Here is a 24052-nt window from a genome sequence, read left to right as displayed (position 1 = left end):
TCCCTCCTTTGTTGCATGGAAACTGAGCATCTCTGCCGTGCTCCGTCCTCCAGCCTCACCGGCACTGCTGGTCGGCACTGACCTCTCCCGCGCTGTATTTCGGCTGCACAGCCAAGTGTGCCGAGCGGAAGACCAGTAGGGTAAACGAGTGTAGCTGTGCTTGCGTTTTTTTCGTTGAAGTGTTATGTAATCGTGGGAAAGTGGGATGTAAGGAGTCAGGGATTCTTCCGGCCCCTCTCCTGGTATTTGCATAACGTCTACATTAACCCTCACAGTTCATTAACCATTTCCTTTTCTGTATATTTACTTCTTTCCAGAAGTATTTTCACCAGTACTCACTCACTCAACATTTCTTGAGAACCTCTGTCTATGGTGCCACTGTGTGCTCGGCAGCGTTATCGGATGTTGGAAGAAGAAAATCTGAATGACACAGTACCCAGCCTAAGAAGCAATTCGATTTTAGTTTTATTTGGGTTGCAAATACCAGGTTGTCATATAGGCTTGCTGATGGCAGCAGTAAGGGGAGAGCAGATTTCTGGGAACATACCGGAAAAATCTGACAGGGTCCAAGGTAAAGCCCAGTATCCCAGCTTGTGGCACCCAGAGGCTGACTGTGGCTCTGCAGTGGCTTCAGGCCCTCCCCAGTGGGACTCCGATGGTAGTACTCCAGTGTGGATGCCACTTGGTCCCCTTTGCTTACTGCCTCCTTCCTGTGGCTCCTAATGGGCTTGTGTTTTGCACAATGCTATGTTCATATTCCAGAAAGAGAATCTGTTTGGCTCGCCCGTTACCTCCCATTTCTATTTGGACAAAGCTCTTTGCCCTCTGCCAGACTGACTAGAGATCAGCCACCTCGAGTCTCGTGCAGCTGCAGCTCTCCCTCTCTCCCCCGGCCGGCCCCCTGTCAGTCCCCACCTTCAGCTTTGACCGCTATCCCTAGTTTGTGGTGTGGAGAGGACAGAGGCCAGGGTTAAGGGCTAGAGAATGTAGTTGCCTGATGCCTTAGCAAGGCTTGGCATGGTGAGCCCCATGATTGACTTGTTGTGTACATTCTACCAAGCAGCTCCCAGACCCACATGCACCTGCTTCCCGTAGTCCACTTAGCACGTGTTATTTCTTAGCATTCTGCAACCTTTAATATTAATAGTAAATTAAGTCACCAATCACAGGCCTTACTCAATGGTAGAGGAATAGAATGTTTTCTTGCACGTGATTAAGCTTTATTGGCACAAAGACCTCTTTTTCATCAGGGAGTGCTCCGCTTCCAGCACAGGGCCTAACCCAGAGCGGGCACCAGTGTGTGTGTGTGTGTGTGTGTGTGTGTGTGTGCACCAGTGTGTGTGTGTGTGTGTGTGTGTGTGTGTGTGTGTGAGAGAGAGAGAGAGAGAGAGAGAGAGAGAGAGAAGTGGAGGGAGGGGAAAGTCTGCTGAGTGAACTGCAGCATTTTGCTGTATCCTAAATGGCAGAAGGCAAAGATCACGTCTATGAGCCTCCTGCACCCTTCCCTCAGCAGCATCCAAGGTGGTAGTGAACACACTGGATGTGAAGTAAGCACCATTGACTAATGCTTCCAACTGGTTATTGTTTCCACTAGGGTTTTGTTTCCTTTAGTTAATGCCTGGTCTCTTTGCTAGACAAAGTGCCATTGGGAAGCTGTCACTTCTAGCCAAGGCAGATTTGCCATACTTCCCTTTAGCTCTCAATAAAGGAAAAACCAAACACACTTTGAGCCCAGAGGCTTAATTATCATAAAATTCAACATACAACGTAAAATGTTCAGAGCGATACATGACTCTCACATAGCCATCAGCAGAATCCCCTGTACAGCCGTTATCATATCATTATCAAGAATTTGTACTTCTTGTTCGAAAGCTGACTGACCAAAGTGTTTGTGTTAATTGACCTAGTTAGTCAATGTCTCTGAATGTATAATTTCTCTTTAATAGAATGCTTTATAGCCCAGCATTTTAAATTTGAAAGGGAGCACCCTGAATTCCAAGAGTCAAGCTTTGGGTGAGGAATCTCAAAAGGGCATAGCCAAAACTGTAGGATTTTATCTCCAGGGGAGACTTTGGAGGTCCTTTATCTTATAGGCAGAGGCCGTGAGGCCCATAAAGGTTTCATACTTCATCGTGTCAGAGCAGAAGCCAGCACCATGATGTGCTGATAGCTAGCGATGCACTCTGTCTTCCTGAACCACACAGTATCAGGCACGTCCTCTTTGTTACTGTAAGTTGTATTGGGCAACCATCATTTCCCAGAAAACTTAAGAAAGACATGAAAAATAATGGGTTTTTAGCTGTAGGCAGACAGGTCTCTAGGGCTTTAAAGAGGTCAAGGAGCCAAATGGATTAGGAGGGAAGGATGCATCTTACCTGCCCTTCATGGACATCCGCTGAGAAGCCCAAGCCCCAGAGGGTACAGTATCTCTTCATTCTGGCACACTCCACAGTAGGGAAGGAAAATGTGTTAAGAATGTTTGGTATTTTTTTAATGTAATTTATGTTTAAAAAATAAACATAATGTAATTTATTTTTTAAACAAAAATTGTTTTTAGTGTTTTGAATAACTTGTACGTGTCTGGGGTAGGTTGGCAGTTAACCTACACCTGTGGCCTATGAAGCCCAGCAGAGCTGATTATGTCCCCAGCAGCAGACACTACTGTGCCTGTGCATTCTAGGAAAGACAGCTAGTAGTGGTGATGTGCATGATCCAGAATCGTGGGTACTTTCTCACCTGGCAGGGGAGAGCTTCGGGAACCCCAGTCATCTCTGACTTCATATTTACAGTCTAGGGAGCTCTGCATTGCTGCCTGTCAGTCTGCACTGAGCTGCGGCCTGGCGTTTGCTTTCTGAGAACTCCGCTTTCTTTGCTTTGATCTGTTTTCTCTAATTCTTTCCCCGTTTGTTTTCTCCTCTCTCCTTTTCTCCTTCTCTTCTCTTCTCTTCTTGCCTCTCCTCCCCTCTCCTCTCCTCTTCTCTTCTTCTGTTCTCCGTATTGGTAATAGAGAAGCACACCAGGGACACCAGCCCAGTAGTGCGGTCTTTGTTTAAATCAAGTTGCAGCAGAGACTGGGCTGACAGTCTGTGTCTTCCTTCACCTGGTGTTCAGCAGCAGCAGCTGTCCTTCTGGCTTTTGGAATGTTAACACTAGTTTGCTTTCCTCTCTTAGTGGACAGTGTTTTTCTTGCCCTGCTCCCTGATCCCCTTTGGACACAAAAGCAAGTCCAGAAGCTGAAAAATAAGCACTCACTGTAGTCTTTGAACTCTGTAAGGGGGCCAGCAGGGCTCGCCCAGGCTTCTGTCTTCACCCATTAGTTAGTCTACACCAGTGTCAAGCTGAGGGCCTTGACCCACTGGAGTTTTAATTCAGTGTCATAACCATCTTTTTTTCTCTTCAGTGAAATGGAACCGAGGAGATACAGAGCATATCACATGTAGTCAAGATTAACCATTGTTTTGTGAAAACTTTGTTGTATGTAAGTTATATACCCATATATAAATGTATATATGGGTCATAATAAAATTAAAGGTTTGAAAACACCCAACTACACAGTTCTTTATCTGTAGAAGTACATTCTGCCTCTCCCTGCTCAGGCCTCGTCTTGGCAGTCTTCCTAGTGAGGAGTTCCCCCCTCTTCCCCCCCCTTCCCCTCCTCTTCCCAATTCCTCTGCTCCTGAGCATGGAAACTGCTACCACAGTGGCCCTAGTGCCCAGTACCCTCTGCTTTATGTCCAGACCCCGGCTGTGCCTGCGCTCCCTGACCCTGCTCACCTGCTCAACGAGAGATGGAGGACCCAGACCCTGAACTCCTACCTGGTCTCCATTATGGGTTATGACACCCTCTAATTAAAGTGTTGTTGAATTCCAGAACTGGACTTTTTCTCAGTGCCTTTAGCATCTGGCAGTCTAGGATTCTGAAAGGCCACTTAGTAGCTTTGTGATTTCGGGCCTTGTGTCTATTTATATAGAGAGGGTACTCTAATACTCATTTTACACCTCTTTTTTTCCCCTTAGCACTCATACCCAGGTTCCCACTCCCATTGGATGTGTTTTTTAACATTCAGCCTATCCCTGTCTGACCTGAGCTGAGATGTGACAGTTTTGACTGAAAAGGGGTTACTTTGGAGGAGACAGAGGAGAGACAGCCCAGAAGAAAAGGAAGTAAATGATAAAAGCAGAGATAATACTCTTGTTCTCAAGCAACTCTTCTATCCCCTCTCCTTTCTTTTACCTGTCTGCCTGACAGGAATTAGTATGTGTCAACGTGTTTCCTTTTTTCTACTCAGAAAGGGGCAGGGAGACCACCTGTTGTGTTTCCTCTTCTTGAAGAGCTGAGGATCAGCTGCTGGCAGGTAGAAAGGCCACCTCAGGAAGGCCCTCCTTTGCCTCTGAGTCCACATGGAGTGCTTGGGTTTGGGTCACCACAGGTCTAAAGGTCTCTCTCCTGAAAGACATTTTTAATCCATTTCAGCTTGATTGGTTTAACTCCCTGGGCTTGTTGAGCCATCTTGCTTTCTGGATTTACTCACTTTGTGGTCTTCCAGGTTTCGTAGAGAGCTACTGGGATCTCTAGATTTCTTAAAACCAAGATCATTATACAGGGTAGTGTGGGTACATCTTCTGAACCGGAGAATCTCAGAAATCTTCTGTGTGCGTGTGGTTGTTTTTTTTTTTTTTTTTTTTTTTAAGTCCTTCCCCCAATTCCTGCTGCCCAGTCCATTGTCCCAGCTTCCTCTCCATCCCCCGTTCATAACCACCCCACCAACAACACCCAACTCAGCCCCACCGAAATGGCTGCTAAAGGTCAGAAACAAACTGGAAACTTATTTTAATGTTATTCTTGTTTTGCAGCAATGCTTTATCTGTGGATATGTGGCCAAAAAGTTCAGTAGAATTGTTTATTTTTTCTCTCTGACAATTCTGTTCTTGCTTAGTTTGCAGATAAAAAGTGTTTTTGGCTGTTGATGTTGTAGAAATCATGGGCTGTCTTTCATTCAGTTTTACTCTATCCCCATCTCTCCCTTCAAGGTTAATCTCAGGTTCTTTGGCTCTGAGTTTATTGTTCTCTTTTACAAAAAGCAGTTCCACTTCTCCCATGCAGCCTGACACAGAAGTGCCCAGAATGAGGCAGCCCTAGCGATCTTCTTGCCCATGGGACACTTGGGCAGGGCCTTTGGCTGTCCCACGTGTGCCTTGGTGGGAGAATCGCCCTGGCCACCAGCCCAGGCTGCTGTCCTGGTACAGTTGCTGGCCTGCTGCTGTTCTCCCTCTCTGCTGCTTCGTTTGATATGCTGTATTCCTTTTGTGAGGCCTTGAGGCTTGGAGAGAAGGCTCTGTTCTTGAGCTTCTGAAAACCCAAGGTATAAACTATTCCCTTTCCTCTGAGCTTCATGACCTTGAATCCATGCCGTGGCCAGAAACATGAGGAGCCACTTGGCTGCATCTAGAAGAGATATGTATTCTGTACCAGCAGCTGTGGCCCCTCTTTGCCCAGAGGCTCCCCCGACACCCTGTGCCAGATGTCTTCTACCTGCACCTAAGGCTGCTTATAAGTGAGACCTAATACCTCCTGGTTCTGCCTTAGGCTGCGGCAGGAGGGACCAGCAGCCTTCAGAGACCTGGGCATTCTGTGTATCCTCCCCCATACTTTGATCATTTCCTCTCACTGTGTCTCTAGCCTAGTTCAGCTTTTTGCACTAAAATTACAGCTGCAGTATGAATTTTTTGGAAATACTTCCAAGTAACTTGGATCTCAGAATGTGACATATTTCATGGTCTGTCTCCAGTGACCACTGTTAGTGATAAATACATTTGCAAAATGAATGCCTGAATCAAAGAGAGAAAGAAAAGGCAGTCGGAGTTGATTAGTGAGCACCTGTGTTGTATAAAAGACTGTCCTCAGATATAAAGAAGTGTGAAGAACGGGATCCTCAGGGATCTTACAGGCCGGGTGTGGAATGAGAGACAACTGAGGTTATTACTGAGGTGATTACTACACGCGGTACTACTAATAATAATGGTGAAACAATAAGAGGTAAAGCGTATTACACCTCTCCCTATGCCAGGCATTATGCTACTGCGTATTTTATGTACATAATCTCCCCTCGTTCACACAGCATCCGAGTGAGGTAGATAAACTGTTCTACCGGTTTTACAAATACGACAGCTAAGGCTTTGAGTGGTTCAATAACTTGGCTAAGGTCACAAAGCAAATAAGTGATAGAATTAGGATGTGAATCCAGGTCTGTCTGCTTCCAGACACCTAATACTTCCTCAGTATTCTGGTTTTTTCCTGTTTCTCATTCTGAATGAAAAACTGATGGTACTGTTGTCCAGACGATAGCCAGAGGACAGTAGGGGAAGCTTATGAAGAGAAAAACGACACTGAGTTAACACTTGTGAATTTGACGTGGAAGTCGGGTGGTTAAGAGAAGCTATCTAAGAGTCCTTCGGAATGGCTCTCAGGAGGCAGAATGGCTGGGGAGAGCAGTGTAATTTAGGTGAGAGAGCCATTTCTAGAAGTGAGGGTTAGGGCAGTGAGACGATCGGACTGTGAGGAGTGAGGAGCACAAGATGGGGCACACCCCACCTCTGCGTGTGCCTGTGTTCCCTGCACATCCTTATTGGAACTCCCCGGGTCCTCTTGGTAGTCGTCCGGTGCAGGGACTGAGAGCCCCTGTCTGTTGCTGCAGCGCTGGCAGTGTTGGGTTTTCCCTCTGGGGCACCGTATCTCGGATGTGCTGGCATTCTGCTCTGAGTCCTGCCCTGTTGGAAGGGTCAGGGGCACTAGGCCTTCTGGGCCCCTTTTCATCACAAATTCTCCTTCTCTCCTGACACAGGCATCGAATGCCCCAGAGGAGCCCGAAACCTCCCAGGCTTGGTGCAGGAGGGAGAGCCTTTCAGTGAGGAAGCCACACTTTTCACCAAGGAGCTGGTGCTGCAGCGAGAGGTGGGACATCTTACAGTTGCTTCTTGTATGAAGAGGGGTGAGAAAATGGGGCTCCCTTGGTCTGATGTCTTTCTGCCACATCAGAGATCAGTCTGTCACTTTTTCCAGTGCTCAGCCTTCCACGTCCACCATCCGTTGTGGGTCTGCCCACCTCCTGCTTCCTTGAGCCCTGCATCATTGACCAGCCACCCCCAGATCACCCCTCACCGTCGGCGGCCTGGGATACGTGGCGAACGCCAAGCCCGCCTAGCCAGCACCCTAATGCAGAGGGCTTACAGCTTTGCAGCCCTCCTCCTTGGCGAATTAGCCCGAGCTGCCTGCCTCCAGCTGGATTTAGAAGCTTGACTAACCCTGTCAGGGGCCAATTTTCTTTGAACATTTATTTGTATCTTTGAGTAATTGCATTTTCTGTAGCGGGTTTTCTGACTTAATTTAATTGTATTTCTGTTTCTGCCTGTTGGGCTGGCTCTCGCAGGCGGGAGTTAGGCTTCTCAGCGGCCGTGGTGTCCATCTACCTGCTAATTTTTTATCAAGTCATAGTCAACGGATCCATCTTCTTTCCAGGAGTGTTCCAGTCATTCATCCTGCTCGGTGGGCACAAAAAAGGAACAGTGGGGGAGTGTGCCGGGCTCAGGCTGAGGATTTTAGATCTGCCTTTGTCCTCATTTCTTTTACAATCAAACCCATAGGGTCCCTTCAGCTTTCAGGCAGTATCATAATATGCACAGAGCTAGAAGATTATGGGGTCCAGGAGGTTCGCTTGCTCCTGGGTCTTTGTAGGTCTTTGAGATCAGACGTGTGGGCTTTGGGACGTTCATAAGCTTCGGCATCTCTCACTTTGATTTGAATCACCAGAGAATATATTGGGTACTAGAGGCACAAGAGAACAGGGTAGCCCAGGATACCGCGTTGGACTGCCCTGGCCTGCAGAAAACCCCCTCTTTGGTTGCTGGCTGAGCAGTACTATTTGCTTTTGGTTGCCATCTTTGGGATTTCTTTAACACTTACCTTCCCATTTTGTGAAAGAAAGTTGTGTGGCAAAAGACGTCCTGAATTCTTAGTCCAGGAGCTGTGGGTTCCAGTTCCCGAAAACAAACTGCAGCTTCCTGGGCATCGCACCAGCTCTGTCGGCCGTCCGTACGGCGGGGTGGGGATGCGAGTGCTTGCCCCCTCGTCATCTCTTCAGTCTCACATTGACCCCTATTTTGGTTTTGGTAAGAGATGTTCATGTTCATGAAGAAGAAATCCCCGTATTGGCATGCAAAGTGACTTCCCTACCCCTCTATTTTGTTTTTGTTTTTGTTTTTTAAGATTTTATTTATTTGTTTGAGAGTGAGAGATACAGAAAGCAGGAGAGGGGAGAGGGTAAGAGGGAGAAGCAGACTCCGTGCTGAGCGGGGAGTCTGATGTGGGATGTGATCCTGGGACCCCAGAAATCACAGCCTGAGCTGAAGGCAGTTGCTTCACCAACTGAGCCACCAAGGTGCCCCCTCCCACCCCTCTATTCTGCAACTGCACAATGTAGCTTAAACCTTTATCAATTAAAGATAGCCCCTGCTGAAGAAGTATTTTAAGAATCCAAACACTCCAGTTGTAACTGTTGCGGTGTGGGGCGCAGTCATCAGGTAGAAGGGGCAGATATTTTTATAATTTCTCAGTGTGGGCCTTTTTATAATTTCCTCAGTGAAGTACAGAGCACTTCTGGGTTGGAAAAAGCAGGGGAGTCCCTCCGGAGTCTGTGACTTAAAGACATCCCAGAGGTAGCAGCAACAGCTGCTGTCTGGACAGAGGGAGGAAAGGCTTTCCCGGGTTGCCTGAGAGCTGTGGCGGCAGCATTCTCATCGCTTCCATGCCACACGCCACTTCTCTGTTGCCCTCCCGTTTCTCACTGCCGTCTTCCCCTGCTGTTTTCACATTTCCCAAAGTTTCTTTCCCTTTCTTTTTCAACTCTCGTTTCCCCAGCCACTTTTCTACGTGATCATGTTTCTGGCCTGCTGATGGTACCCAAAGGCACAAGGGTGTCAGAGAATACTGACCACTAAACGGAGGGAGTGGCCCAAAGCTCTTTCACTCTCTTAGTTAGTCTGACCTTACCCTTGTCTGTATGTTTGTTGATATTTGATTGTGGAAAAAGATAAATTTTTCCCCATCTTCTTGGATGCCCCTGGCATGTGAGTGAGTTTGCAGATCTTAGTCTAATTCAGATTTGATGCTTAGCTTTCTTGGTTGTAGTGCTACAATCTTGCCGAGCCCAAAGCTGGGATCTCTTGATATAGAAACTTTCTGCATTTTCTTAGCTGCTTATATGATTATCTGGCCTGACTGCTTTGAAGGGTCTTTATCCACAGGAAAGAGGAGTATGGCCTAAACTCAGGATAACTTGGAAGTTTTTACTAAAGGAATCGGTTCTAGACTGTCCTCCTGGGCATTTCTCTTCTATATATGTATATGTGTGTGTGTATATATATATATATATATATATGTATATATATATATATATATATATATGAAAACTGTTTTCTGAATAGTGTAGGAATGATAAGCAGTTTTTGTTTCATTCTAGGTTTATTCACTTAACTTCAGTCTATATTTTTATTCCATATATTGTCCTGGAGAACATTCCTCTTGGTCTTCTTCCTTCTGCCCCAGCAGGGATCTGGAAGAGCCTGATAGAATGGCATTCCTGGATGCAGAGATGCCTCCTGCCCTTAGGAGACAGCGCCGCCTGATTGTCTGGATGCCTGAGTGTGGACTCATAGCCTCTTACCTTCCCGCCGACTCTGTTGTGCCCCTGGGGTGGGGGGGGGGGGGCACTTCTGGGGTGGAGCTGCTGCTGTGATGGCCCTGGTTGAGCAGGTTTTTTGTGCCTTGTGCCTGTTCCTTGACAATCAGCTTTTAGTTCAGGTAATCAGGTATTGTGATGATGTGATTGCCCTTGACCGTGCCCCCATCCCTCCCCTTTAAATTTTTCTTTTTTAGTGTCTTACTTTTGACGAGGATTTGTCTGTCCCCTGCCTACTTTTCCCAGTTACTTGAAACTTGGAGTATCACATGGGAAAGGAGAAGCACACTGATGCTGTGAGTTCACAGCATGTCCTGGGCCCCCTTTGTGATTTCACAGTGGTGCCTCCGTCAGGTTTGATTCACCTACATGAACCAGTAAGCTGACTGGGAAAGGATGTGGTGTGGGAGAGAGAGCCTATAATGGACACTGCCCTTAGGGCAGCTCCCCTGCTGGGGAGCAAATGCAAAGCGGGGGTACAGGAGCCTGACTCCCTGTTTATGAAGTGCATTTTCTTGGCTTTGGGTAGCCAGAGCAGAAATTGCTGCCTGTCTTTTTCTTTGTTTCGGTAAAGAGAGAGGTGTAGTCTTTCCATCCCATAGCCTCCTGTGGAAGCTGCCGGAGTGTCTCACAAGTCTGTTGTTTACATTTCGGATGGCCCCCATTATCTGGAGGCTTGATAGCCTTGCCTTCCTTCAGTGTGTTTTACAGTGTCACCAGTTAGCACGGAACTACTGACCTTCCTGGCCACCACTCAGCCCCGTTTTCCTGTCTTTCCTGTCACCTTTCATTGTATTTTTTCTTTTTCTTTGTTTTTCTATGTGGTCCTTCTCCTTAGCCATTGGTTCCCATTGTCTTTTTTTTTTTTTAAGGTTTTATTTAAGATTTTAAGATTTTATTTATTTATTTATAAATATTTTTTATAATATTTAAGATATTTATTCTATTTATTTAAGATTTTAATTTATCTATTTGAAAGAGAGAATGAGCATAGGTGGGGTTGGGGTAGGACAGAGGCAGAGGGAGAAGCAGGCTCCCCGCTGAGCAAGGAGCCCGATGCAGGACTCGATCCCAAGACCCTGGGATCATGACCTGAGCCGAAGGTGGACGCTTAACTGACCAAGCCACCCAGGCACTCCAGTTGTCTTTTGTTCCTTTCCCTGAGCTAGGAGTCTGGGAAGACTGTTCCAGGTTAGGGGTCTGGGTGTTCAGGCCTTGCTGCTCCAGGACAAGAGAAAGAGCAGTTTAGACTCCAGCTTGTTACCTCACTCTTTGTGGCCTTGAAGGCCAAAGCAGCCAAGGAACTCTGAAAGGACTTCATACTTAATTTTACTTAAAGGAAATCCAGTTAGCTCAACAGTTCTTCCCAGGCTGACTCAGTTAGGATGTAACAGGGGTGGGCAAGTCAGCCCACTGCCAGTGTTCATGAATAAAGTTTTAGTGAAACACTAACACTAATTGTTTTATGTACTGTAGTCTACGGCTTTCATCCTCTTAACAGTGGAGTTGAATAGTGACGACAAAGGCCATAAGGCTTGCAGAACCTAAAATACTTATTTATCTATCTTTTTATCACAAGAAGTTTGCTGTCCCTTGTACAGTAAGTACAACAGTCTGTGTTGGTTGGTTTAAATAGCTTGCATCCCTGAAAGTGACAGTTTGCTCTCATGTCCTCTGCCTCTGAGGCTGGGTTCCTTCTGGGCCACGCAGAGTGAGATCATTGTGTCCGTTGCTGTAGCTGGGATTGTGAGCTATATGAGCGCTGTGTCCCACTGGATGGCATGAGCTGTGGGCCCCCCTCCCGCAACACAGCTGCCTCTTTCAGGCAGTTCTGTGCCGCATTGCCAAGGACAGGAAGATCTGGTGTAGCTTCCCAGATGGGGAACTGTGCCCATTGCTAGCATCTTCCCAGAAGTAGTGGTGAGTGTTAGCTAATGGGTAGATAACTGGCTTAAATGTACAAACTCCCAGTTTTTGAGCTTCAGTTATCATGTGGTTCCGGCGGACTCTTTCCCGCCTCGGTATTCCTTTCTAAAACATTGATCTGGCAATCCAAAGCCATCCTCTTCCTTTTGAGGCCCTTCCTGTGAATAAAGCAGTCCACGTGGGATCTCTTCACACCTTGCCAGAAGGCCAGCTCACCAGCACGCACTCACTGACCCACTGCTGCCTGCATGGCGTTGTGGTCGCTGTCAGCAAACCATGTACTCCTAGAGAAGGGGCTCTAAGGCGTGAAAAGAGATCAGTGCCACAGTTTACCCCTCTTCACAGTTCGAGGCTGTAAGAGATACATTTCCCCGGGGCAGGAGGTAGGATGTTGGAGGTTTGGTGATCATTTCAAAGACCTTTCTAAGTGACCTTTTTGTCCTCTTGAGATCTCAGAAATTACCCTTTGCTGCTGCCTGGAAAACGTCCTTGTGCTGGACAGCCTAAGCTGAAAACTCTGGCTGCTGCCCTGACCTATTTCCCTTCCTCCTGCTGGCATCGAAAGGGGGGATGCCTCCCTGGGGAGCCCCTGCTGCAGCTCACAGCAGGCAGGGCAAAAAGCCCTGGATCCCCTTGCTCCCACGACCCCGGTTTTGTTTTTTTTTTGTTGTTTTTTTTTTAAACCAAAGCTGCACAAAAGATCACAAGCAACTGTTGCTGTCTGAAGAACGTGTATTTACGTTTCGGAGGAGTATGGACTTGGCAGTGAATACTGGTGTGTATTTATGGGGAGATGTTTGGGAAAGAAACCTTAGAATAAAATAAAAATGGTTTCTTGGTTTTTGGTTTTATCACCAAGTGTGCTGCATCTTGTCTGAGAAAGATAAACGGTCCAAGCAGTTTACCATTGAAACTGTTTCTCCACATTTCCCCATAGTGCTGTGGCATATGCTCTCACCCTTCCTGTTCCCAACTGCCCATGCAGGTCCCGTCTCTGTCCGGGAGACACGTAGGAGGAGAAACAGTAGCAAAGTTAGATTCCTGGATGAAAGTAATAAGGATAGTTCAAGCCACAGGGAAAACCCAGAAGAGTGAGTGCAACCTGGTGTCCATAAGATTGGCGAGACCCCTGCTCTCAGATTGTCCCCGTGTTCCATAACCCTCACTGAGCCACGAATAATGACCTGCTGGGAAGGCAAGCCAGCTGTCTACCAACGTTTCAGTCATTTGCAAAGAACAGCCTATTCTAGATTATCTCTGCCACTGCCCAGGGAAAAGGGAATGCAACAAGGTCACCTTTCTAAGCCACCCTCTTACTCTAGGAAGTGTTAAGGGCTGTTGGAGGTTAGAGCTTTCCTCTTAGCACCCCACACACTCTTGAGGGTTCATCCTCCACTAGTGGTCTTTCAGTTTGTTTTCCCTAAAGGCTATTTTCTTTGAAGGGGGCTCAGGTCAGGACCTCCTGTCTTAATAGTGATCAGGCTTTCCGTTTATATAGTATTTTCTAGTGTAAAAGTGTTTTCATATACAATCTTTCATTTTAATCTCAAAGCAAAACTACATGAGAAGTATTATTCCAGTGTCACAGTTCAGGAAGCTGAGATGCACAGCGACCTGCCTCTATTCACAGAGTTTGTTGTAAAGCAGACACCAAAACCCAAACATCTACACTCCAAATCAGGTGCCTTCTCTTCCCCAGATTTTGCCAATATTTCTATTAGAATGTGGTCGTTCTTTTAGCAGTGTTATGTCCTTTTTCAACCCTCAAATATCTGGACCTAATTAATTTGAAAAGAACGTCCCTAAAGGTCCAGCAATTAAACTGAGGGTTCCTCTCCAGTACAGAACCACTGAGTCTGATTCTGGAAACTCACAAGACTCCAGAAGGATCCAAGAGATTTGCAATGGCCACACCTTCCCAAAATACGTATTCTCTTGTCACAGTTTTTACATTTTTCAGTTGCCTGATTCCGGCTTCATCTGTTGGTTTGACTTTTGTGGGCTTTCTTTTTTCTTTTCTTTTTTTTAAAGATCTTTAAAATTAATTTATTTGAGTGAGAGAGAGCATGGGAAGGGAGATGGTCAGAGGGAGAAGCAGACTCCCCACAGAGCTGGGAGCCCAATGCGGAACTTGATCCCAGAACTCCGGGATCATGACCTGAGCTGAAGGCAGTTGCTTAACCAACTGAGCCACCCAAGCGCCCTCTTTGTTTTGTTTTGTTTTGTTTTGTTTTAATAATGATTCCTCTCGGGACGCCTGGGTGGCTCGGTTGGTTAAGCAGCTGCCTTCGGCTCAGGTCATGATCCCAGCATCCTGGGATCGAGTCCCACATCGGGCTCCTTGCTAGGCGGGGAGCCTGCTTCTCCCTCTGCCTCTGCCTGCCATTCTGTCTGCCTGTGCTTGCTCTCTCCCCCCACCCCCTCTCTGATAAATAAATAAAATCTTAAAAAAAAAAATAATGATTCCTCTCTGACCTGTCTTGCTCCATTTCAGGTTGATCACATATATCCATATTCCTATTTCTCATCTTTCTTAAAAGACATACCTAGTAAGTGCATCCATTTGGAAATACATAACTCCCCATTGCCTCTAGGATAAAGTCTGATCTCCTTAGTTTACATATATCCTTGATTATCTCTCCAACTTCTTGTCTTACCACTGCTCATTTCACTGACCTTATTCTCACAGTTCCCCATATTTACCATTCCATTTCATCTCTCCCACTCTTTAGATCAACCCACACTTCCCCCCAGTATACCAACCATCTCCCTTTTTTGCTTTCTTATTCCTACCTATCCTTCCAGGATACACCTTTTCAGGAAAGGTTTTTCTTGATCTCCCAGACTGGTTGAGATGCCCTTCCTTTTGTCCCCTTAGCCTCCTTCGCACACATCTGTCATGCACTGACCAGTGATTTTACAGGGATTTATGTGTCCAGACTGTAAGCTTCTCAAGGACAGGATCCATACTTTTGTCCTTGTGTTCTTTGTACTTTGCCTAGTGTATAGGTGATACTTAATAGATGGACATTCATTAAATCTACTGCTTGGTTCCCTGTGACCAAACTCTAGAGATGGGGGAAAAGGACTGCTCTTTTGTTGTCCTTTGTAGTTCTTTGGGAAAGTCTTTGAGCTCAGCATTTGTGGGCCAGGGAGGAAGACTGGAGTCTTGAGGCCAGACACACAGCCACTAACTCAGGAGCTTCTCTTTGAAAAAGTACATTACCAAGACCTGACTCTATTCTTACTTTGGGACCCTAGATTTCTAGCCAAGATTCTTAAAGGTAATGAGATCATGATATATGAGTGTTTTGAAAAACTTGCAGTGTTCAAATAGAAATCATTAATGTCCCTTCATCATATTCCCAGTAGGCTAATCATCTCTTTTCCTCCCTGGTATATTTCCCACCCTTTGCTTTTGTGGGTCAAACTATTAAGTGAGGTGAAGGGTTTATTTTGAAGTTCAAGTCAACCAGTTCTTGTTCAGTGATAGGCTATAACCCCCCTGTGAACACTAGGCTGTTACCTCCCTACTTAAAGCCCCTTCATTTCTGGGTTCTTGGCCCTTGCCAGGTATCTCTAAAAGCTGGAAGGAAGGCCCTCAATTCCCATTCTGGCCCCTAAGTGAAAATGGCATCCCAATGAGAGGAGGTGAGGTATAAGTGAAGAATGGAGGGTATTGTCATGTCGCCCTGTTTTTCCCATCCCCAGGCTGCTTGGGTCTCCCCTCTCAGCTTTTACACTCCCAGGCAGCCGGTCACCAGTAGCCTTCCCCAGGCTAGCTCAGCAGCATGTGCTGATGGGTGCCAGTAGTGTGCTGGCTCCAGTGGGATTCCTCTCTGCAAAGCTGCTGGCTCAGCTCGGCTGTTGTCTGTTTCCCTATTCTTCTGCTTGGAACTTTCATAGCCAGTCAAGCATAGAATTGCATCCATTCTTCTGAAATAGCTGCAGGGCCTAATTTTTCATTGGCTTGGCCAAGATCCTATTACCTGTAATCATGTCATACAGGCTGACTGGTAAAGTTTGATAGGCCTCACTGCCCTCCCGAGACTAGTGTTCACATCCCAGCCTGGCTGTTGGGACTGGGGACAGAACAAGACAAAACAAGGTTTAGGGCCACAAGAGATTTGGCCTCCTTGGGGACATGTAGGGAAGGTCTCAAGGATATAATTGACTCAGGGAAGAAATCCTTTTCGTCAGAGGGATTCTTCCTTTCCCTGAGGAATTGGTCCTTACTACTGTAAACTCTTCCTTAAAAGACTCTGACGTTTCCTCTGCCAGTTCACTTTGTTCCTCCTAGGGAAAAGGAAGTAGGAAGTATAGCCCTTAGACCTGACAAATGTTTCCTCCATAAGCAGGTTCCTTTGCAATGCCGAAGTGGGTCCCTGGACTGATTTTTCCTCTCCACCTTTACTTCTGACCCACATCAGTCAGAGAGTAAAGATGCAGAAGGCTCAAGCATGACTTCCTCTTGTGTCTTTCTGCTAGATTGGTTCATAATACTTGATTTAAACCTCATCTAAATTGAAGTGTGGAGGGACACCTGAGCAGCTCAGTCGGTTAAGCATCTGTCTTCAGCCCAGGTCATGATCCCAGGACTCTGGGATCAAGTCCCACTTCGGGACTTGTTCAGCAGGGCGCCTGCTTCTCCCTCTGCCTGCCACTCCCCCTGCTTGTGCTCACACACACACACACACTCTCTCTCTGACATATAAATAAATTCTTAAAAAAAAAAAAATGAAGCCTGGAAATGGGTAAACTGGGTACTGATTGCCATTGGAGATTACATGTATTGGTTCACCACAAGATTATCATTACAAACACAAGGTCATGAAGAGCCTTCAGACAGAGCTTTGCTGAGCAGAACTCCTGCCACCTATGATATTCAGTATTATCTGCCTGTCTGACATCAATTTCTTTATGAGCCATCCCTGTGGACAACGGCTATTGCCAGGCACATCCTGGTCTACCTTCTGTATAGCTAGGTAGAGCCTATGACCCAGAACGAATGGAAAAATTCTGTCAGGAGGTAGGAGAGTTCTGGACTCCTCATAGGTAAGGATTGTGCTAGGAGAGCTGGGTGCCATTTATTTTAATTTAGTTGAATCAGATGCCCCTAACAATAATTCCTGGTTTGTCTTATCTCTTCAGTCATTCTGAATATTCACTGCTTCTTGAGCTTTGGTAAGAGTTCTCTTTAAGAAAGAAAAAGGAAAAAAGAAAAAAGGAAGCTAATATCCTTAGTATAATAATATAATAGAAAAGCAGCTCCAAATTTTTTTTAGATGAAATCCCTTATTTATGAAATCTGTCCATTTACTTCTGGGAGCCTAACTTGGAAAATAGTTCTTTATTTCATATCTTCTTACTGGCAGATCATACTTACTTTCCACACTTAAGATGACCTCGTGCAGACTTGCCCCATTCTCTTGTTTCCAGAAGAGCTTCACACAGGACCCCAGCACCCTGGCCAGCACACCATGTAGATTTGAGCGTGAGCTTTCATGCTGGCGTGTTTGGGGTTCTTCAGGCATCATAGCTCCCTTTTTAGTTCGTCCTAACCATTCCCAGACACACCCGGTGCCTGAGTGTTAATATCTTCTCCTTGAAATTACATAATTCAACTGATATCTTTTTAGAACACAGCCCTTAATATACAGTAGCAGGGCTGCCAGAGCTGCCAGCAATGAGTATGCAGACTGTACATTTCATTTGCTCTTCAGGTAATACGAACATTCTGGTGTTTCACATATGACTCCTCCAAGGACACAGTAGTGACTGTTCTAGTGGATGAGCCAGCCGTAACCCCGCCCTCTTCTTGCCATGAGCATGCCCACTCCTTGTGTCTGTTGCCAAGGACTAGACAAGATCCTCTGTGTTCAAAATCTGGCTTTATTGATGAACTTCCCACTTGCCACTCCACCTGTGACAGTTTCTGGTCAGCTGAACTTAAATGGATTTTGGAAATGAAAGTGACCAGTGGTCTGTTATGAAATGCTGTGGTGCATGAAATAAGATTATGAGCAGGCTTGAGAATTAACAGCAGATACCCTAACCTGGTCTGAACAACACGTGTCACTTATTCAGGAAGGGTAAGTTCATCCTCAGACCCATGTCCAGAACGTTTAGGAACATTTTCCCCCCTCCTGATCACTTAAAACTCTGTTAGTAATGTGTGCAGAGTCAGACCTGTGTTCTTGTTCCAGCTTCACCCTTTACTAAATGACCTTGGACATGATCCTTAGTTTCTCTAATCCCGAGCAGTCTCAGTGCATAATAGAATTTAGTAGAATGGTGCTCCTAAGGTTGCACAGTACAGCGGTGCTGCTAACTTTACTCCCTCGCCCACAGCAAAGGCACCTTCTCTCTAGGGTTGGTGTGGAGATCGTGTAACTAGGTAAAATTCCCAGGACTGGTGCCCTGGTAAGTAAGTATTAAACACTTGGCGAACAGCTTGTGTCATTATTTTTATTATGAATGAAAATTCTCCTCTCAGAGTTGAGCTAAAATCTAGGACTAGAGCTTCACTGTGGACAAACCATGACACCCAGAGTAGGGAGGCAGGCTAGGCATGGGCATGTGTGTGGGGAGCAGCATTCATATTAGAATCAACAAAGAACAATGGTTAGTCCTCATCAGTGCTCGTTACATGCCAGTCCTGTCTGTTTAGGCCAGTGATGGCAAGGGTGCTTGCTCCCTACCCCGCTCCCCAATCTAGTGTCCACGGCAGACCTTTCCAGTCACACAGTATTGCTTTGGTTTAGGGCTCAGAATCTTCTCCAAGCAGGGCTTCCTAGGAGCTACTGCCCGTTGAGTGGATTTGGCACTTAGACTTCTGAGTCCTCAAAAGACTGTCTAAGTACCTTCAAGGGTTAGCCAGTCATTTTTCTCTGAAGAAAGGCTAGCGAAACAGGGTCTGTTTTGCCTCTGCTTCTGCATGGTCCTCCACCTTAGAATCTCTTCTTTTTAGGCAGTGTCACATTCAGTGGAAAAGTAAAGGTCTGGAGGTGATGCCAGAGTCCTAACCTGTGCACAGAGCCTCTTCTAGACTTGACTATGGACAGATCAGGCCAGCCATCTCCAAAGCCCGTAGTCTACAGATGCCTCATAGACATCTGAGAAATAATGGCCTGAGTATCTTTGCCATGTGGTTGAACTGCTACAAGTATTCAGAGGACAATCTGCCAATACTCAGGGCTCTCTCTGCTTTCTTTCCATTTACATGGGACTTCTGACCTTGGTCATTTCCTGGTGTCACTGTGACTTGAAAATGAGGGGTACAGGATCCTAGCTGGCCTGGGCTTCCTTATCCTCTGATGGAATAGCATTTGCTCTTTTTTGTCCCCATACCACCTTACCATGGCCACACCATCTAAGATCGCCATAGGTGTGTCTCTGATCTGTATTAAATGGGAGGGTTGGAGCATAGTGGAGTACCAGGCACAAGCTCTAAAGAAGGATCTAGGTGTTAATCAGGATTGAAAGGGACGAGAAAAGGACCCAAGACGAATCCTTTGGGACAGTCACTGCAGCAAGAACAAAGGCCATCTACTGAGCCAGGAATAAAAAGTTGAATTGAAAACAGCTTCACTGTGCCATTTTTCCTTCCAGGTTAGCATAATGCCTCCCTTTTCTCCCTTTGCCTTCTCTCGATACAGCGGAATCCTATCTAATGGTACCAGAAGAGGGTCTTGGCATTGAATGTATAGCTAGAAGAGGAAGATTATGCAAGTAAAACCCAACAGGTCCCTCCACCACTACCAGCAGCCTGCATAAGCTGCTTCTCTTCCCCGGTTTTTCCAGTGCTAGCAGTGCGAGGATGCTGGTACCTCTCCGGTTAAATAAATCTAAAACTACTGACCCAAGATTTTTATAGCAGTGCTGCAACCCTATATGAGGAAATGCAACAAATAGTCCATTACCACTGATTGGATATGGATTTTTGGCCTGGCCACTTGCCACGTGGTAATTTTAGAATAGGGTCACTTTCGGAATTGGAAGATTCCTTGTAGGAGGGTACTGGTGTTTGCTAAATAGTGTTTCTTATCTTTGTGCCCTCTCAGAGCCATGCTCCCACCTCCTGAGTGTAGGGCCACTCTCTCTCTCTGCCCGGCAGAGACAGCCAGAGCTCATCCTTCATCAGCTTACAGGGCTGCAGACGTGGCCATTTCCAAACACCCAGGGTGCACTTAACCACTTCCTCCTTCTAATATCAGCACTTCCACTCTAACCACATCAGCAGCTTTGTAACTTGCATTTCATTTTGCTCTATGTTTTGGCCCTTCAGGTATCTGTGGGAGGGAGGTGGGGGGACTGGCGAACTGTGTTGTCACTGATTTCAGAATTACACAATTACACCCTGAGTCATTGTCTCTGGAGAATCATTTAAGCAAAAGTGCCAAGAGCATCCTGAAGGGCTCTTGCCCTTTTCACACTTGGGTTTTAAAGGTTGGGTTCTCTTTCATATTGGATATGTGACTGTCTGCTTGGTTTCACCATCTGCAAAATGGGAGCACTTGGCCCTGTTCTGCCTGGAGAGAGCTAAAAGGCGGCGATTAAGGCATGGTGCCAAGGAGCCCTAGTTCTTCCCACTCACGTAGAAGGCAAATAACCACACACAGGCTGAGGTCGCTGTGTGACCTGGACAGGGACCTGTGGTTGCTTTGTTTTTTACTTTCTCACCTACATCTGAATAATTAGACCTGGTTGATGAGATAGGGGATGGACCTGTGATGCTAAACCCCGAGATGTGTCATCTTGCCGGTCTGTGAGCAGTCTTTGTCCCAGGATTCAGATCAGACCTCTCACATTTTGACCCACCCTCGACCTCTGATCTTTATGATGTGTCTCTCAGCCCAGGGTGTTTTAAAGAATAGGCTTGAGCCCCAGGAGCCATGATCTTTATCAAGTATGTTACAAGACATACCAAGTTATATCTTTATCAAGTATGTTACAAGGCAGTTCTACTTTATTAGCTTTCTGTCTAGCTTTTTTGGGCTGTTGACCCAAGGCTCGGGATCGGTGTGCCAAAGCTGGAGTTTGCCCTGGAAGCTTTTGATTCGTGTTTTCTCCTCCAGGATTATATGAGTTGTTGAGATAGCCCAGCTAGACACCACTCAAGTATGACACCTTTAAGAATTCATGAGGGCTTGGGACCCATAGCGCCTCTCCGCATACAGACTTCCAGCCTGGCATCAAGGGGAGCCATATGGTTTCCCACGCCCTGATGCCTGGCAAGCCTATGAAGTGCAGAGGGAGGCCCTGAGACGACTCTCCACGGCCAGCTCTTCCGGGCATGAGGACGGGCTCTCCCTGACACATTCACACGGGCACCAAAGTGTGCCTGACACCCAGCGACACGGAGACCAGCCCTGGGAAGATGCCACGTTCTCACCCTGCCCCGACTTCTTTCATCTGTCCTTCCTCTCTGATGCTTTCACCCTCCGCCTTGTGTTTCTGTAATTTGTACAGTATCGTCGAGAGGTGTTGAAGAGATCAATAGCAATTCACCTTTTCCCTTATTGATTAAAGTGATGGCAAGTAAAAATGGCAGGCAGTACCAACTCATTCATCAGGAGCTATCCATCTCCTCCCAGGCCACCAGTGACCTCTCCCTGCCTGCTCATGGCTGAGCTGCAGCAGAGGTTATGCCTGTGTCTAGGCCGCATTAATAGGAATGAGAGAACTGCTGGGTTTGGCTCCTATAATAAGCGCTGAGTGAGGAAGGCGGCTGCAGGTAATGAGCAAGGAAATGACTGTGGAGCCTGTTGTCCAACTCCGCTTCATCTGAGGCTTCATCTGAGGGGTTCACCGCATGGGCGGTACTCCCAGGAGGAGGCTGCATGGCTCAGTGAGCGGACATCGCCGCCTCACCCAGCACTTCTGCTCCCATTGTCCCAAAGGGCACAGCCTTCCTTTGTGATCCCACAGAATGTAAACTGCGTGTGGGGACTGAAAAGTCCGTGGCACCTGTAAACCAGCTCTGGTTTTGCGGCCCACACAGACTTTTGTCATTCCTTCTGAGACGTCAGGTAGTCACGTGGGCTCACCCTGGAGGAAGGTGGGGTGCCGAGGGTCAAGCTTGAGTCAGACGGTAAGGAAGGGCGCTTAGGAGGGGTCTGTAGCTACCAGTGGGTGGAGAATGGAGACTGCATCTATCCACTGCTTTCTCAACTCTAAAAACAAGTACAGGAAGGGCGTGTACGTCTGTGTGTTGTTTTGTTGCCCCTCATGAAATACCCTCTGATTCTCCGTTGGGAAAGGTGAACACCCACAGCCCAGGACATTTCCGGCGCCATGCACTGAAGAGCTCACTTTGAAAACTGCATCTCAAATGCCAAGTACTTACTGCTTCACTCACCTGGTGCGATGACCAGGGGTCTTTGAATCCCAGGGCTCTTAAAAGGGAAGTTCTCACTGACTACAAAGGCAAAACATGGTTAACTTCGCTGCTTTTCTCTTGATGTACTGTAGTTTGAATTCTGTTGGTTCTCTAACACATATAGACACAGAAGCAACTGTTGCCCACCGCACCCAGCAAAGTCCTTTGTTCAGCGCTGCAGAGGGCCAGAGGGAGGTGGAGTCTGCTGCCTTGCACAGCGTGAACCAATTCCCAGAAACTCCTGTGGGGAGAGTGTTGGCTGAGGGGAAAGTACTTGGGGGGCCACTCAGAAGCTTACCCTGCGCCATGACCTCTACCCAGCAGAGGGAGCTACTTACCTGCATGGGCAGAGAATGGTGACCAGCGGGACTGCGGTGTTGCCGTCAGGGAGCTTACAGTCTTTTGTGTCAGCCCAAGTACACACAGCCAGGCTTCCAGAAGAGCACTGCCATCACACTCATGTTTCCTCAGTGTCCAGTGGGTTTAGGTCACTATTTTGGACACCCCTTTCCCAGTAGGAAGATTTCACTAGAAACACGGTATCACTGTGTCAGGTAGCTCTGCAGTCTGCAGATGCCAGACCTGGAGAAGGCAGCCAGCTCTCTGTGAAGCTGCTTAATTACATGTGAAGCTGCCAGCAGGACGATTGTTCTTTTCCCATGGATCATTAATAAACCATTCTGGCCTGTGTCGATGGGGCAGGGGAACTCTCTGACAATTCCATCACCTTCCTCAGCTTGGTTGGACAGGCCTTCCTCCCTTTCTGTCTAAAGCATTCAAAATGGCTGAGAGTAGGGAAAGGAAGGGAGAAGAAAAATCTATTTCCATATAACGCATATGTTTTTCTCCCAAGATAGAAAGTGGCCCCCTGCTTTCGGGTTGTCCTAGCAGCCTGAGTATAAAGGGTTCAAGGTTTGCCATGGGTGGGAAGTGCTAGTGGCTCAGCTCCTAATATTTGCAGCAAACTACAAACCAGGCCTGATTTGGAGATGAGGCAACTAGTGCAGCAGATGGCAAACAGTCCTGCCCCACTGGGGCCCGAGATCAGCTCCATCTTCTTCCTTCAGCCAAGGCAGCATCATTTCTGCTATGCCTCAGCACAGAAAGCATGTATGGCTTTTCAGAAACTACTTTTGTAGGCAAAGACGGAAGAAAGCAAAGCAAATATAATACGGGAAACTCAATGTAGTTAGAAATATTTGCCTGTCAAACAGCCTAAAATAGAGCTTCTCCTTTGTTGGATAGAAGAATTTAGAATCTACATTTCTCCATAGAGCACTGAGTGCAAAAATTAAAAATGGATTATAAATAGAAGTAAAATGACCCATTCAGTTTCCAAGGACTTGAGTCTACAGCCTTCAGAATACTGAATGAGAGCATTTGAGAGCTGTCGGGACTCGGAGCTGATACAGTCTAATCAAAGCAGTTCACGGTGTTTGAGAAACCGAGGCATAAGGAAGTTAATCCATGGGACACACTCATGTAGCCATGCATGGGAGAGCTAACTTGTCCACATTCCCGTTGTATTGATCTGACCTGCTCCCTCACCTGCCTCCCAGACAGCTACCTGTTCACATGCCCTGGCAGTGCAGATAATAGCGGAAGAATGCCAGTGGCACAGACAAGGGAGCGGGGCGTACATGGGAGAGGTGGACAGAAGATGTGAACATGTGCATTCTCTAAATTGCATTCTTTTAGTAAGAAAAGGACATGAGGCTAAGTCAGAGGAGGAAGTCATCTGGAGCCTCAGCATTCCGTAAAGAAGACTCTTAACTGGACAGGGGTGCAGAGAGAATGCACACAGGCTGAGAAGGCATGCCAGAAAGGGAGGAGTACAGGTGTCTCACAAGCCTGGAATTTTCCATTTGCTTTTCCTGATTAGTGATCATAGAAAAGCTGTTATCTTTCCATGCCAAAAGCTAAGCTTCAAAAATGCCCAAAAGAAACCAAGAGGTACTAAACCGTTTTAAAATAAGGGGCTTTGTTTTTCCTTTTGGGGTAGTAGGGAGGC

General features: G+C 46.7%; 1 protein-coding gene across 1 annotated transcript in view; it reads left to right on the top strand.

Moving 5' to 3' along the window:
- Positions 1-24052, top strand: part of SND1 (staphylococcal nuclease and tudor domain containing 1) — a 413481-nt gene that overhangs the window by 307182 nt on the left and 82247 nt on the right. The window contains exon 16 of the mRNA XM_059396465.1: positions 6843-6952. Coding sequence (XP_059252448.1) covers positions 6843-6952 — 110 coding nt within the window. The remainder of the gene's footprint in view (positions 1-6842; positions 6953-24052) is intronic.

This window comes from Mustela nigripes, chromosome 4 (genome assembly GCF_022355385.1).
Source record: "Mustela nigripes isolate SB6536 chromosome 4, MUSNIG.SB6536, whole genome shotgun sequence".
NCBI lineage: Eukaryota > Metazoa > Chordata > Mammalia > Carnivora > Mustelidae > Mustela > Mustela nigripes.
Note: the sequence above shows the minus strand (reverse complement) of the source record. Positions and strands in the feature narration are given on the sequence as shown.